The sequence below is a fragment of the Oncorhynchus masou genome, chromosome 12 (genome assembly GCF_036934945.1).
Source record: "Oncorhynchus masou masou isolate Uvic2021 chromosome 12, UVic_Omas_1.1, whole genome shotgun sequence".
In the NCBI taxonomy this organism is placed as follows: Eukaryota; Metazoa; Chordata; class Actinopteri; order Salmoniformes; family Salmonidae; genus Oncorhynchus; species Oncorhynchus masou.
The window spans coordinates 47,456,978-47,473,076 of record NC_088223.1 but is presented as its reverse complement, the minus strand read 5'-3'; the positions used below and the strand labels follow the sequence as shown (position 1 = coordinate 47,473,076).

Below are 16,099 nucleotides of genomic sequence, written 5' to 3'. Positions count from 1 at the left end.
GTTTTGCAAGGAGGAATGGGAAAAAAATTCAGTCTCTCGATGTGCAAAACTGATAGAGACATACCCCAAGCGACTTACAGCTGTAATCGCAGCAAAAGGTGGCGCTACAAAGTATTAACTTAAGGGGGCTGAATAATTTTGCACGCCCAATTTTTCAGTTTTTGATTTGTTAAAAAAGTTTGAAATATCCAATAAATGTCGTTCCACTTCATGATTTTGTCCCACTTGTTGATTCTTCACAAAAAAATACAGTTTTATATCTTTATGTTTGAAGCCTGAAATGTGGCAAAAGGTCGCAAAGTTCAAGGGGGCCGAATACTTTCGCAAGGCACTGTATGTATGTACAAACAAGGACATTTCTAAGTGATCTCAAACTTTTGAAAGTTTGTGTGTGTGTGTATATATATATATATATACACATACACACACACACACACACACACACACACACACACACAAACTTTCAAAAGTTTGAGATCACTTAGAAATGTCCTTGTTTTTGAATGAAAAGTAAAAAATGTTGTCCATTAAAATATGTTGAAAAACACAATTCCACTATGACATTCCACTATGACATTTGAGTATAGGCCAGTGACATCAAAAAAATCTACATTTTAAATTTAGGCTGTAACAACAAAATGTGGAAAAAGTCAAGGGGAAGTACTGAACGCAGCACATGAGATGTCCCACATCTTTGTCCTGCAGTGACACTTTTAATGCAAGTCATGTAATTACAATACAAAAACTATTTTCCCCCAACATATACAGTTAGTATTCTTTACTCTATACAGTATTATTGTACTCTTTACAGTAGGAGAGTATAATAGGCTACTCGGTCTTGATAATTTCCTGAACATGAATAAAAGAATATGCATCTTTATTTGAAATAAATTTTGCATATTTAAAATGTCTAAATTGTAAAGGCTTGTTTAAGGAATATTTGACAATGGAATGATACCTCCGGCAGATCATTGCAATTGGCAGTTTGGATATGATACTTAGTCGGTGTTGCTTGAAGCTGAGAATTTCATGATTTGGCACATCACAATATAACATTACAGTACATGACAAACAAGGTGAAGAATAGTGGTTAATAGACAAACAACAATAACAAGGTAACACTTCACCCCCAATTCCTCCCCTATGTAATTACAAAACTGCTCAAATCAATTATCACGCAGTTACTGACGTATAACATGTTAGCACAATGTTATTATTAATACATTTCAGCATTATTACACAGGTATAAGAGCAACTGAATGTTAAGCGTTACCAATATTAATGACTAAAAAAAGGACAGAAAAACACTGAACATTTGAATAACGGAGTTACATTTCAGGGAACTTGGCATAAAGGCAATGTATTATTGCAGTATTGAAATGCATTTGAAAAATGAGTGATGTTTTCTTGAAATGGCTGGAAAATAAAGTACTATTACAGTGCCTTTCTCAATCGTGTACCAGCACTATGACAAGTAAGCCAGAGGGGTATACAACAAAGGATCAATGAGTTACCCTGCCTAAATATTCTGAAAACTTTTTTTTTGAAGGATAAGCTTGAAATGGCATGGTCTAATTGACTCAACAACCAAAAAACACATCTTTCTTAATGAATCAGAACATCAATAGTTATTTCTGGTTGTTTATCAAAGTTAGCTGGCTAATTCATTGAGCCCGCTTTGTAGTATACCCCTCGGGTCAGGTCCACTCCGGAGGAGTGTTGAGAATAGGAGGAAAATAATGGTTGGCTGCGTAGATAGATTGCTCTTCTGCAGTAGACAGACAAGACCACAAAAGAACAGTAACAACTCAGGGGTATACTACAAAGCAGGATCAATGCATTAGCCAGCTAACTTTGATAAACAGAGAAATAACGGATCATTTTCTGGTTCTTTAAGAAAATCTGTAATTTTTTATCATAGGTACACTTCAACTGTGAGAGACGGAATCTAAAACAAAAATCCAGAAAATCACATTGTATGATTTTTAAGTAATTAATTTGCATTTTATTGCATGACACAAGTATTTGATACATCAGAAAAGCAGAACTTAATATTTGGTACAGAAACCTTTGTTTGCAATTAGAGATCATACGTTTCCTGTAGTTCTTGACCAGGTTTACACACACTGCAGCAGGGATTTTGGCCCACTCCTCCATACAGACCTTCTCCAGATCCTTCAGGTTTCGGGGCTGTCGCTGGGCAATACGGACTTTCAGCTCCCTCCAAAGATTTTCTATTGGGTTCAGGTCTGGAGACTGGCTAGGCCACTCCAGGACCTTGAGATGCTTCTTACGGAGCCACTCCTTAGTTGCCCTGGCTGTGTGTTTCGGGTCGTTGTCATGCTGGAAGACCCAGCCACGACCCATCTTCAATGCTCTTACTGAGGGAAGGAGGTTGTTGGCCAAGATCTCGCGATACATGGCCCCATCCATCCTCCCCTCAATACGGTGCAGTCGTCCTGTCCCCTTTGCAGAAAAGCATCCCCAAAGAATGATGTTTCCACCTCCATGCTTCATGGTTGGGATGGTGTTCTTGGTGTTGTACTCATCCTTCTTCTTCCACCAAACATGGCGAGTGGAGTTTAGACCAAAAAGCTCTATTTGTCTCATCAGACCACATGACCTTCTCCCATTCCTCCTCTGGATCATCCAGATGGTCATTGGCAAACTTCAGACGGGCCTGGACATGCGCTGGCTTGAGCAGGGGGACCTTGCGTGCCCTGTAGGATTTTAATCCATGACGGCGTAGTGTGTTACTAATGGTTTTCTTTGAGACGGTGGTCCCAGCTCTCTTCAGGTCATTGCCAGGTCCTGCCGTGTAGTTCTGGGCTGATCCCTCACCTTCCTCATGATCATTGATGCCCCACGAGGTGAGATCTTGCATGGAGCCCCAGATCGAGGGCGATTGACCGTCATCTTGAACTTCTTCCACTTTCTAGTAATTGCGCCAACAGTTGATGCCTTCACACCAATCTGCTTGCCTATTGTCCTGTAGCCCATCCCAGTCTGGTGCAGGTCTACAATTTTATACCTGATGTCCTTACACAGCTGTCTGGTCTTGACCATTGTGGATAGATTGGAGTCTGTCTGATTGAGTGTGTGGACAGGTGTCTTTTATACAGGTAATGAGTTTAAACAGGTGCAGATAATACAGGTAATGAGTGGAGAACAGGAGGGCTTCTTAAAGAAAAACTAACATGTCTGTGAGAGCTGGAATTCTTACTGGTTGGTAGGTGATCAAATACTTATGTCATGCAATAAAATGCAAATTATTTATTTAAAAATCATACAATGTTATTTTCTGGATTTTTGTTTTAGATTCTGTCTCTCACAGTTAAAGTGTATCTATGATACAAATTACAGCCCTACAGATATATTTTAAATTCTGAATATATAACCAAGCTAACTGTCGAACTCCTTTATTCTGCTTTGTAGTATACCCCTCTCGCAGATTAAGAAATAGATTATGACTATTCTGAGATTCTGTTCTGACGTACCACAGACAAATGCTAATGTAAAATGGGCTTTATAATATAACATGTATTTTATTAATACTGTAAAAAATTAAAAGACGGAATACTCCACTTCCAGACCTTGATCCCGTTTCAAATCAGGTCTGGGAATGCATCCTGCATATCAACCTTACACCGAGTGTACAAAGAATTAGGTCCATGACATCGTTTTCAACTGGATTCACCCGGTCAGTCTATGATCCCTTATCGATGTCACCTGTTAAATCTACTTCAATCAGTGTAGACAAAGGGGAGGAGATAAGTTAAAGAAGGATTTTTAAGCCTTGAGACAATAGAGACATGGATTGTGTATGTATGCCATTCAGAGAAGATTTAAGTGCCTTTGAACGGGGAATGGTACTATAGTAGGTGCCAGGCGCACTGGTGGAAGTGTGCCAGGAACTGCAATGCTGCTGGGTTTTTCATGCGCAACAATTTCCTGTGTTTATCAAGAATGGTCCACCACCCAAAGAACATCCAGCCAATTGACACATCTTTGTGAAGCATTGGAGTCAACATGGGCCAGCATCCCTGCTTTTGACACCTTGTAGAGTCCATTCCCTAACGAATTGAGGCTGTTAAGGGCAAAAGGGGATGCAACTCAATATTAGGTTCCTAATATTTTGTACACTCAGTTTATATTCACATTTAAGTCAAGTATCTAAAAACATAATATTAGCCACAATGCTTCTCTGAGGAGTGTGGGTTCCAAGCCCAACCCAGCGGGCAAAGCTCAACCCACTTACAATCAGAACTCACTGAAATCAGGTCATTTCAACCAGTTCGGAGTGTTGTAGGAGGTTAACGACACAACGTAGTAGGGTTAACCAGTACAAATGACAAGGCAAAAAAAGAGATGGGGGACATCGTTGTCGGAGGAGGACCAGGTCAGCTGTCAAACTGTTTCATCATGAACTTACGGCTGGCCTCGTACCCCAGGAACAGTGCTCCGTTGGCGGGGAACGTGCGGATCATGGTGGGAGTCAAACCAGAATAGAGCGCCCTTACACCTAAACAAAAAGGGAAAGACATGAAAGGATAATATTTCCTACTGTCCTCAACAAAGTGTGTAAAAGGAGTGATGCATCTTGCTTGAAGCACAGAGCAGATTTTTACCAAGACATTCCTGTTTAAAAATGTTGCCCAAAACCATACAACATCCCACACAGTGCCTACCTTCCGTCCTCATGATAGTCATCATGGTCTTGAAGAAACCTTCCTGGCGCCCTATCATTGACATGACCTGGATGCGAGACTTGACACAGTCAAAGGGGTAGACCACCAGCCACAGGCATGCACCCCCGAAACCCCCACTGAACACAATAGGGGCCACTCCTGTAACATACACATAGCCACAAGTCATCAGGAACACTGCCATAAGCATAGTGTTTTTTTCTAACAAGCTAACCAAATTAGGTTGAATGTTTTGGAAGGAGAGTTTGGCACAAAAGGTGATTGATTGCTTTACATTGGCCAATTCCGACATAATCCCAAAAGGAATCCCAATCAAGTATATTGCTACACAATTGATCTTTAAAAGCCTTCTCCTTTATCCCATTCCCTCGGAAGGTCCAGGACTCTAACATCTAGGCTACTTGCCATCCCTTAATAGTAACACTACAGTACCTATGTCATCCTTGCTGCACTTCATGTTGTCAGCAAAGGTGGTTCGACAGAGCTCGTAGGCCCCGAAGAAGCAGAAGTACCCGGGCACCTCTCTGGCGATGGTTGTGGTCAGGCCTGTGAAAAACCCTGTAGGACCATTTTGCTTCATCACTGACTTCACCACTGACCACACCGTGCTGCAGGCAGAGAAAGTGAGAAAGAGGCAGAGAGAGAGAAAATGCAAAGTTTATACACTTTGTTTATGCCATTTAACAGTCACATTTATGGAAAGCGACTTACAGAACAGTGAGTACATACTTAACATTTGTATGGGATCCCTGCGAGAATTGAACCAACAACCTTGGCACTATTAGTGCAACACTTTTACAAACTCAGCCACACCGGACCACTCCTCCAGTTCAGAGGCAGAAAAGCACTTTTATAAGAGGTAATATGAAAATCAAAACATGGTCATTTTGAAAGAATAGTTTACACAACCTTGGAAGCCCTCTAAACAAAACAGGAAAAAAATAAAAGTTTTAAAGTAGCAAAACTTAAGTGAAAAATGTAAGTAATTATGTGAATATCCTTTAAAAAAGACCCAATGCAGCCATTTTTATATTAATTTCTGGGTAACAATTAAGTAACTTACTGTAATAGTTTTCCATTAATATGGTCAAAAAGAAAAAAAGTAAAGCAAGATTTTTGTTAGGACTGCCTTGGAGTGGTCTGAGTGGGGAGGGCAAAACTTGCTGTTACTGAGCGACTTTGCTCTGCATTGCTCGCTGCCCCGGGTGTGTGGAGATCTCACTTTAGGACCAATGGAAAGGTCTAAAATGTGCAAACCCTGCCCTCCCAGAGCACTAGGCGATGCAAAACGATCTCGCCCATTGGCAGAGAGGTTTGGAACTCTGTTATTGGTCTATTAACTAGAGGTCGACCGATTATGATGTTTCAATATCGATTATTGGAAGACCAAAAAAAGCAGATACCGATTAAATAAATAATATATATATTATAATAAATAAATAATATATATATATATATATATATTATAATAAATAAATAAATAAAATATATATATATAAATAAATATATAAATAAATAAATATAGTGCCTTGCGAAAGTATTCGGCCCCCTTGAACTTCGCGACCTTTTGCCACATTTCAGTCTTCAAACATAAAGATATAAAACTGTATTTTTTGTGAAGAATCAACAACAAGTGGGACACAATCATGAAGTGGAACGGCATTTATTGGATTTTTCAAACTTTTTTAACAAATCAAAAACTGAAAAATTGGGCGTGCAAAATTATTCAGCCCCTTTACTTTCAGTGCAGCAAACTCTCTCCAGAAGTTCAGTGAGGATCTCTGAATGATCCAATGTTGACCTAAATGACTAATGATGTCAAATACAATCCACCTGTGTGCAATCAAGTCTCCGGATAAATGCACCTGCAATGTGATAGTCTCAGAGGTCCGTTAAAAGCGCAGAGAGCATCATGAAGAACCAGGAACACACCAGGCAGGTCCGAGATACTGTTGTGAAGAAGTTTAAAGCCTGATTTGGATACAAAAAGATTTCCCAAGCTTTAAACATCCCAAGGGGCACTGTGCAAGCGATAATATTGAAATGGAAGGAGTATCAGACCACTGCAAATCTACCAAGACCTGGCCGTCCCTCTAAACTTTCATCTCATACAAGGAGAAGACTGATCAGAGATGCAGCCAAGAGGCCCATGATCACTCTGGATGAACTGCAGAGATCTACAGCTGAGGTGGGAGACTCTGTCCATAGGACAACAATCAGTCGTATATTGCACAAATCTGGCCTTTATGGAAGAGTGGCAAGAAGAAAGCCATTTCTTAAAGATATCCATAAAAAGTGTTGTTTAAAGTTTGCCACAAGCCACCTGGGAGACACACCAAACATGTGGAAGAAGGTGCTCTGGTCAGATGAAACCAAAATTGAACTTTTTGGCAACAATGCAAAACGTTATGTTTGGCGTAAAAGCAACACAGCTCATCACCCTGAACACACCATCCCCACTGTCAAACATGGTGGTGGCAGCATCATGGTTTGGGCCTGCTTTTCTTCAGCAGGGACAGGGAAGATGGTTAAAATTGATGGGAAGATGGATGGAGCAAAATACAGGACCATTCTGGAAGAAAACCTGATGGAGTCTGCAAAAGACCTGAGACTGGGACGGAGATTTGTCTTCCAACAAGACAATGATCCAAAACATAAAGCAAAATCTACAATGGAATGGTTCAAAAATAAACATATTCAGGTGTTAGAATGGCCAAGTCAAAGTCCAGACCTGAATCCAATCGAGAATCTGTGGAAAGAACTGAAAACTGCTGTTCACAAATGCTCTCCATCCAACCTCACTGAGCTCGAGCTGTTTTGCAAGGAGGAATGGGAAAACATTTCAGTCTCTCGATGTGCAAAACTGATAGAGACATACCCCAAGCGACTTACAGCTGTAATCGCAGCAAAAGGTGGCGCTACAAGGTATTAACTTAAGGGGGCTGAATCATTTTGCACGCCCATTTTTTCAGTTTTTGATTTGTTAAAAAAGTTTGAAATATCCAATAAATGTCGTTCCACTTCATGATTGTGTCCCACTTGTTGTTGATTCTTCACAAAAAAAATACAGTTTTATATCTTTATGTTTGAAGCCTGAAATGTGGCAAAAGGTCGCAAAGTTCAAGGGGGCCGAATACTTTCGCAAGGCACTGTGTATGTATGTATGTATGTATGTATGTATGTATGTATGTATGTATGTATGTATGTATGTATATGTATATATATATTATGGTTAAAATAAGTGTTCATTGTTCATTCAGTATTGTTGTAATTGTCATCATTACACACACACACATATATATATATATGTGTGTGTAATGATGACAATTACAACAATACTGAATGAACAATGAACACTTATTTTAACCATAATACATAAATAAAATATATTTAGTCTCAAATAAATAATGAAACATGCTCAATTTGGTTTAAATAATGCAAAAACAGTGTTGGAGAAGAAAGTAAAGTGCAATATGTGCCATGTAAAAAAGCTAACATTCAAGTTCTTTGCTCAGAACATATGAAAGCTGGTGGTTCAATATTCCTAGTTAGGAAGTTTTAGGTTGTAGTTATGACACATTGACTATTTCTCTCTATACTATTTGTATTTCATATACCTTTGACTATTTGATGTTCTTATAGGCACTTTAGTATTGCCAGCCTAATCTCAGGAGTTGATAGGCTTGAAGCCATAAACAGCGCTGTGATTAAAGCGTTGCTAAGAGCTGCTGGCAAATGCAGTAAAGTTTGAATGAATGCTTACGAGCGTGCTGCTGCCTACCACCACTCAGACTGCTCTATCAAATCATAGACTTAATTGTAATATAATAAACACAGAAATACGAGCCTTAGGTCATTGATATGGTCAATCCGGAAACTATCATTTCGAAAACAAAAACCTTTATTCTTTCAGTGAAATACGGAACCGTTACGTATTTTATCGAACGGTTGGCAACCCTAAGTCTAAATATTGCTGTTACATTGCACAACCTTCAATGTTGTCATAATTATGTACAATTCCGGCAAATTAGTTCGCAACGAGCAAGGCGGCCCAAACTGTTGCACATACCCTGACTCTGCGTGCAATGAACGCAAGAGAAGTGACACAATTTCCCTAGTTAATATTGTCTGCTGACATACATTTCTTTTAACTAAATATGCAGGTTTAAAAAAATACTTCTGTGTATTGATTTTAGAAAGGCATTGGTGTTGATGGTTAGGTACATTCGTGCAACGATTGTGCTTTTTCGTGAATGCACTTTTGTTAAAACATCCCCCGTTTGGCGAAGTAGGCTGTGATTCAATGATAATCAATGCAGTGCCTGTTAATTTGTGTATGCAATGCAGGACAAGCTAGTTAACCTAGTAATATCATCAACCATGTGTAGTTGTGATTATGTTGTGATTATGTTAAGATTGCAGCAAGGAGCCAAGGTATTCGCGTAACAGGTGGTCAGCCTGCCACGCAGTCTCCTCGAGGAATGCAATGTAAACGGCTATAATCGCCATCCAAAAATGACGATTACCGATTGTTATGAAAACTTGAAATCGGCCCTAATTAAAAAAAATTAAAAAAGCGGATTCAATTGGTCGACCTCTAACATTAACTCATTTACCGCCTGTCGAAGCTCCACTCATGCAAAATCTGCTGATTAGAAGGTCCCGTGTAGATTGTATTTTCAACCAGCAACTAATCAGGAAATAACACTTTTACAGTTAGTTTCATCAGCTGTTATACAATATGATACAAAACACAGGACAAATGTTGACTGCACTGGGCCTTTAAACACTCACTTTTGGCCCTTTGCGATCTTGCCAGACGCTTCCATCTCGTACATGGCTTGAAGACGACACTTGACCAGCTCAGTGGGGCACAGGACCAGAGAGGAGAAGATGGATGCAACCGACCCAGCACATGCTTTTTGCATGTCACTGAAAGACAGACAAATAGAGAAAGAGAGAACATACAGTAGGAGATGGTATGCCTACTACTGAAAGAGAGCGAGCATTCAATTAGGCCTACACATCCCAGTATCTTTCCTTACCTGAGTGGAGCCTCCGTTCCCAGTCCCGCCATTGTGCGAACCACCTCCTGGCAGAATCCGTAGCTCATGAAGAGGACAGAATTCTCAGCGATGTTAGCCATCAGGGCTGGGCTGGTACCCTGGTAGAGCCCTCGGAGACCCACCTGTCTGTACAGTATAGAGTAGTTTATTAAAGTGCCACTCCACCAGATTAGAACAATTCACAAGATATTGTTTACAACACTATAAAAACAACCACAGGCAGACAAAATACTTGATGTCATCCATATTAGTCAAAATACATTACATCAGTGCATTCAGAAGGTATTCAGACCCCTTGACTTTTTCCACGTTGTTACATTACAGCCTTACCCTAAAATGGATAAGGGTACCCCCCCCCCATCAATCTACACACAATACCCTATAATAAGAAAGCAAAAAACAGGTTATACCTTTTTTGCAAACTTATTCAAAATAATAGATCTACCTTATTTACATAAGTATTCAGACTCTTTGATATGAGACTCGAAAGTGAGTTTGTGTGCATCCTGTTTCCATTGGTCATCCTTGAGATATTTCTACAGCTTGATTGGAGTCCACCTGTGGTAAACTCAATTGATAGGACAGAATTTAGAAAGGGACACCTGTCGATCTAGGTCCCACAGTTGACAGTGCATGTCAGAGCAAAAACCAAGCCATGAGGTCGAAGGAATTGTCCGTAGAGCTCCGAGACAGGATTGTGTCGAGGCACAGATCTGGGGAAGGGTACCAAAAAAAAGTATGCAGCATTGAAGGTCCCAAGAACACAGTGGCCTCCATCATTCTTAAATGGAAGAACTTTGGAACACCCAAGACACTTCTTCGAGCTGGCTGCTGGAGAAGGGCCTTGGTCAAGGAGGTGACCAAGAACCCGATGGTCATTCTGACAGAGCTCCAGAGTTCCTCTGTGGAGATAGGAAAACCTTACTGAAGGACACCAATCTCACCTTTATGTTAGAGAGGCCAGACAGAAGCCACTTCTCAGCAAAAGGCACGACAGCCCAATTGGAGTTTGCCAAAAGGCACCTAAAGGACTGTCCATGAGAAACGAGATTCTCTGGTCTGATGAAACCAAGATTGAACTCTTTGGCCTGAATGCCAAGAGTCACATCTGGAAGAAACCTGGTGCCATCCTTATGGTGAAGCATGGTGGTGACAGCATTATGCTGTGAGAATGCTTTTCAGCGGCAGGGACTGGGAGACTATTCAGGATCGAAGGAAAGATTAATGAAGCAAAGTACAGCGCGATCCTTGATGAAGTCCTGAGCGCTCTGGAGCAGGTTCTCACCTCCCAACAGGACATCAACCCTAAGCACACAGCCAAGACAACACAGGAGTGGCTTGGGGAGAAGTCTCTGAATGTCCTTGTCCGGGCCACTCTTGAACACGATCAAACATCTTTGGAGAGCCCTTAAAATAGCTGTGCAAGGACGCTTCCCATCCCACCTGACAGGGCTTGAGAGGATCTGCAGAGAATGGAGAAGCTCCCCAAATACAGATGTGCAAAACGTTTAGCGTCACACCTAAGAAGACTCTCGGCTGTAATTGCTGCCAAAGGTGCTTCAACAAAGTACTGAGTACTGTCTGGCCAATCTACCATAAAGGCCTGATTGGTGGAGTGCTGCAGAGATGAGAGAACCTTCCAGATGGACAACCATCTCCACAGAGGAACTCGGGAGCTCTGTCAGAGTGACCATTGGGTTCTTGGTCACCTCCCTGACCAAGGCCCTTCTCCAGCAGCCAGCTCGAAGAAGTGTCTTGGGTGTTCCAAACTTCTTCCATTTAAGAATGATGGAGACCAATGTGTTCTTGGGAACCTTCAATGCTGCAGAAACTTTTTGGTACCTTATTCCAGATCTGTGCCTCGACACAATCCTGTCTCAGAACTCTATGGACAATTCCTTGAACCTCATGGCTTGGTTTTTGCTCTGACATGCACCGTCAATTGTGCGACCTTACATAGACCTTTCCAAATCACGTCCAATCAATCAAATTGAAGAATCATCAAGGATGATCAATGGGAACAGGATACAGCTGAGCTCAATTTGGAGTCTCATAGCATAGGGTATGAATAATTATGTAAATAAGTTATCTGTTTAAGATTATAAAAAAATAATTTAACTGTTTTTGCTGCCATTGTGTTATTGCGTATAGATTGATGAGGACTTAAAAAAATGTTATCCATTTTAGAATAAGGCTGTAACATAACAAAATGTTGACTTTTTCAAGGGGTCTGAATACTTTCCAAATGCACTGTACTTTAACATGGACCTGTGATAGACAAGCGTTCTGTCCAGTCCAGGGGTTGTACTTTTATATTAAAACTGCTACAGAAACAGGAGACAGCCAGAATGTCCCATAGGGCAGGAGCCTCAGACAAACATATTATATCAAATTTAAAAAAGAATGTAGCTTTATTATTTTACAATAAAAAAAATCTAATAAAAAAGACAGCAATACTAACAATGACATTCATTGTACTGTTGAATGGGATGGCCAATTTAGAGGACAAAACAAAACTTAACTCACACATACACAAAGTAAAACAAAATCCTATTAGGTGGTACATGTATAAGAAGACAACATATAGTCATTACAAGCAGTGTGGTTAAGCCAAAAATAAATATTGAGTGGAGTAGAGCACAGAGTAGCAGCAGATCGTCAACCCAGTTATGAAGCGGGACTAGACCATTTATCCAGTATCGGCTGCCATATTTTGTAAAACATTGTACTTCTATTGGAGGTATTGTATCGAATCTTTTCCATATGTATTACATTCCCTAAATCCCGTAACCACATTTCAAAGGTAGGTACAGTCTCCAGTTTCCAAAATTGCAATATGAGCCTTTTGGCTAATAGAGTACAAAGAGAGACAGCTTTCCCTTCTGGTTATTCCCATCAACTGTACCAAACAGAGCGGTCAATGGGTCTGGGGCTAGAACTCTATCAAAGGCTCTAGATAAGTAATCAAAAATGAGAGCCCAGTAAACATGTAAACATATCCTTGGGATATCCTTGTCTCATCGTGCACCAGCGACTCCTGTGGCGGGCCGGGCTCAGTGCAGGCTAACCAGGTCGCCAGGTGCACAGTGTTTCCTCCGACTCATTGGTGCGGCTGGCTTCCGGGTTGGATGCGCGCTGTGTTAAGAAGCAGTGCGGCTTGGTTGAGTTGTGTTTCGGAGGACGCATGGCTTTCGTCCTTCGTCTCTCCCGAACCCGTACGGGAGTTGTAGCGATGAGACAAGATAGTAACTACTAACAATTGGATACCATGAAATTGGGGAGAAAAGGGGGTCAAAAAAAATAAAAAGCTACATACTTGTATGTGGAGGAGAAGCAGTGGACAAAGCCTCGGTACAAGGAGGGAAAGGTCTGCATCTTCACCTTGGCTGTGTCCAGGGGCTGACCGCTCAGCACACATGCTGTACCTCCTGGGTAGGGGATGGGTGTGGACAGTTAAAAGGAGCCATTTCACTTTATGACGATAGGAGTTGACAACAATTAGATCTGGGACACAAAACCTGAACCTTATGATTACAAAGAGAAGTGTGGGTCATCTTTCATCATGCAAAGTTACAAGGAATCCTACTTCTTTAGTGTATCTAAAGTTCAGCGCTGATTCAGCGCTTACCCTCCCCCACATTTTACACTGATAAGGATCTGTAGAGTGGGCTTTGTGATAGTGTGTATGACAGGATCACAGCCATTGGAAACAAAGGGCCCGGCTGGGGGAAGGCAATAGTCAGCAGTCAGTGTCCTGCTAGATCAGGTGAGGACTAGGAACAATGGACACCTTTTTGCATTGCTACTGCTAATACATTACAATAGTTAGTAGGTCAAGCTCTCAAGAACATTTACTCAGATGTAGTTACACAAATAGTCAAATGTTGAGATATTTCTTCTCCATCTTGGCCATCCAGACCACTGGTGTGCAATAAGAGTAAGTAATAAGGATTTGCAACCTTATTATTGTGATAAGTATTCACAAACCAAACACTTAAAAAGGGGCAAGCCGCAGTAGAAACAATAACAAAGCATACTTCCCGACAAAGCTGAGGGATGAAGCTGTATGTAACACTATCAAATTCATAAACAGGGCTATGGATGCAAGGACTGACCATCCATGATATCAAAATTATATTTTTTTTAAATCCTGTTGAGGCTATATACAGTGTGTGTTTACATTTAAAATCTGTTTACAAATAGTGGAGTAAAACATGTTTATTTCTGGGGTTCTGATGGGGTACAACAGTTGAACTATGCTCATGGGGCATTTATAAGTTATATTCTTCAAGAATCAAATGGGTAAATATAAATTTAAGTAAAAATGAATAGTAACTGCAGATTTTCCCTTTTAAAAAGACAGGCGACAAACATTGACTTTAGTTTATTTCTTATTTTGCATGCGTTTATCACTGCTGCACTGCAAAATAAAAATGTAAATAAATAGAACAAAGGTCACGTCATCTGTCTTTTCTAGTGTGTGGTTCTCTTACTTCCTTTTTTAAACTAGGCTAGTTTTCCTATGAAAACTCGTTTTTTTTATATCAAATAATGTTTGAATACTAGTTGTTTGTGCCAAACCAGCACCCCGAACTAGACAATGCTGTGCTGCAAAAAAGTGTTTAAGTCAAGAAAACAGGCAATAATGGATATTAAGTTTGAATAATTTAAATAATTTTAGAATTAAACAATCAAGGCCATTAAACACTTGTTGGACAATAATTGTACAAATGAAATGCCTTTTATCGTGTCTTATGGAGTTCCAGCTAGTTACAAGAATCGCAGAGCTCTAAAACAGCTACATTTTCTCTCAGCCTCATAGCAACTTTTTTTTTAAATAGCATGAGATTAGCTATGAAACTGCACATTTTTGTCTCTGCCCCATTAGGGGCAAAAACACAAAATAATAATTTGGGCCCCCTGAAACTGTGCTTTGCAACTGTTACTTTACCTATAGCTCCAGCTGAGAGGTCAATGATGGCCTGCACCACTGGGTGTGGGGCCATTGAGATGGAGATCTGGAACTACCTGTTGAAGGGTTCCTCCTTTATTATGGTACAGCTCCTACTGCAATGCCAATCTGTGAAACAACCATATACAGTAAATACTCACTGTATAAAAAAAAACGATGAAGCGACTATTACATGTTAAACCAGTTATCACTCACCATAAATCATAAGATTAGTGGGTACAGTAGAAAAACGACAAATAACTAGGCTCGTCAGTTAACAACAAATTCGTATTTAAACTACAGTATAGATCGCACCTTAATAAACATTGACAAAAATTTCACTCCATTTCACCATGGTAGTTGTTTTTCCCACGACAAGTGAGGCAGTAAATCACAGTTCCTCTATTGTTCACATGTAACTCTAATAGGGTGAATCACTTATAATTAACTGTCCATTCACAATTCCAATGCAAGTCTCAATTTGCTAGTCTGTGATCACTCTTCATTCGAAGCAGAAACTGGTATGAAAGTTCAAGGAGCCAGAGAAGGCGACTGTCACGCTCAGCACATAGATTGTGTATATAAATTAATATGGTATTAACTGTGAAAACCGCTCTCGAGTGCGCCGAGTCTGTCACCATAAGCCATATATTCACTCATATTGTACAGTGCATTGCGGCAATCGTGTTGGTATATCAAAAGTTTGTTTGCGGTCTGAACAAGAATGCTGAAAATGACCCGGGTGTCCGGCTAAGCGAGCTACAACATTAACAGCTGGCAATGCATCGAATGTAAGGACAAACGGTAGCTAGCTTAGCAGTAGCTACATATTACGGCGATGATGTGTGGATGTAAGCTAGCTAGCTACCTATACTACTAACGGCAGGGTTCATTCGAGTTCTCTACATTTATTTAGCTTCATATAGAACACTACTCTCTCATTTCGACGTACCTTTGATGCTACGTAGAACAGGTTGCTAGAGACACAGTATCCAAGGCCATCTCATTCAAACGTGCGTTTCGACAGAGAGGAAGAGGCGAAGCGAGATATAGTTTTACTCCGCCCAAAATCTGTCCACGAAAATAACGCCACGGTGTGAGTCATTTTTTTGTATGGAGGTCAATGTGTCGAATTTGGTCAACAAAAATTGTAATTGATCATTTGCTACGTGAGGTTTATTTGATCGAATAGAAGTTTCGGAATGTTTTTTACGAATACACTGATATGCGTGGATTTCGCATTTCGGCAACTTTGAAAAAAACTATTTATGGGAGCTGTGCCTTTCTTTTTTTTTTAGATAGATATACATAGAGGACTCATGGCTATAACCCGTTTTAGCATGGACATTGGGCTTGTTTGACATTGCAGCCACCGG

The 16,099-nt window shown here is 40.4% G+C and overlaps 1 protein-coding gene across 2 annotated transcripts; it reads right to left on the bottom strand.

Moving 5' to 3' along the window:
• Positions 1-684: 684 nt before the first annotated feature.
• slc25a15b (solute carrier family 25 member 15b) lies at positions 685-15,785 on the bottom strand. Of its 2 annotated transcripts, XM_064980808.1 has the most exons (9): positions 15,676-15,785; positions 14,724-14,852; positions 13,089-13,200; positions 9,752-9,898; positions 9,501-9,638; positions 5,139-5,314; positions 4,689-4,847; positions 4,433-4,522; positions 685-4,087 (listed from the first exon to the last, which is right to left on the bottom strand). In XM_064980808.1, exons 2-9 carry the CDS (start codon positions 14,776-14,778, stop codon positions 4,074-4,076), a joined length of 891 nt encoding a protein of 296 aa, XP_064836880.1. In that variant the 5' UTR covers positions 14,779-14,852; positions 15,676-15,785; the 3' UTR covers positions 685-4,073. The 2 variants fall into 2 exon arrangements, with proteins under 2 accessions (XP_064836880.1, XP_064836879.1); XM_064980807.1 differs by having other exon boundaries at positions 685-4,522.
• Between the last annotated feature and the right edge of the window lie 314 nt (positions 15,786-16,099).

Coding starts and splice junctions, on each gene's coding strand:
- slc25a15b (XM_064980807.1), bottom strand. CDS start 14,778: ATGGCCCCACACCCAGTGGTGCAGGCCATCATTGACCTCTCAGCTGGA. Junction 9,639..9,751: donor GGAACGGAGGCTCCACTCAG/GTAAGGAAAGAT, acceptor TCTGTCTTTCAG/TGACATGCAAAAAGCATGTG. Junction 4,848..5,138: donor GTGCAGCAAGGATGACATAG/GTACTGTAGTGT, acceptor TGTATGTTACAG/GAGTGGCCCCTATTGTGTTC.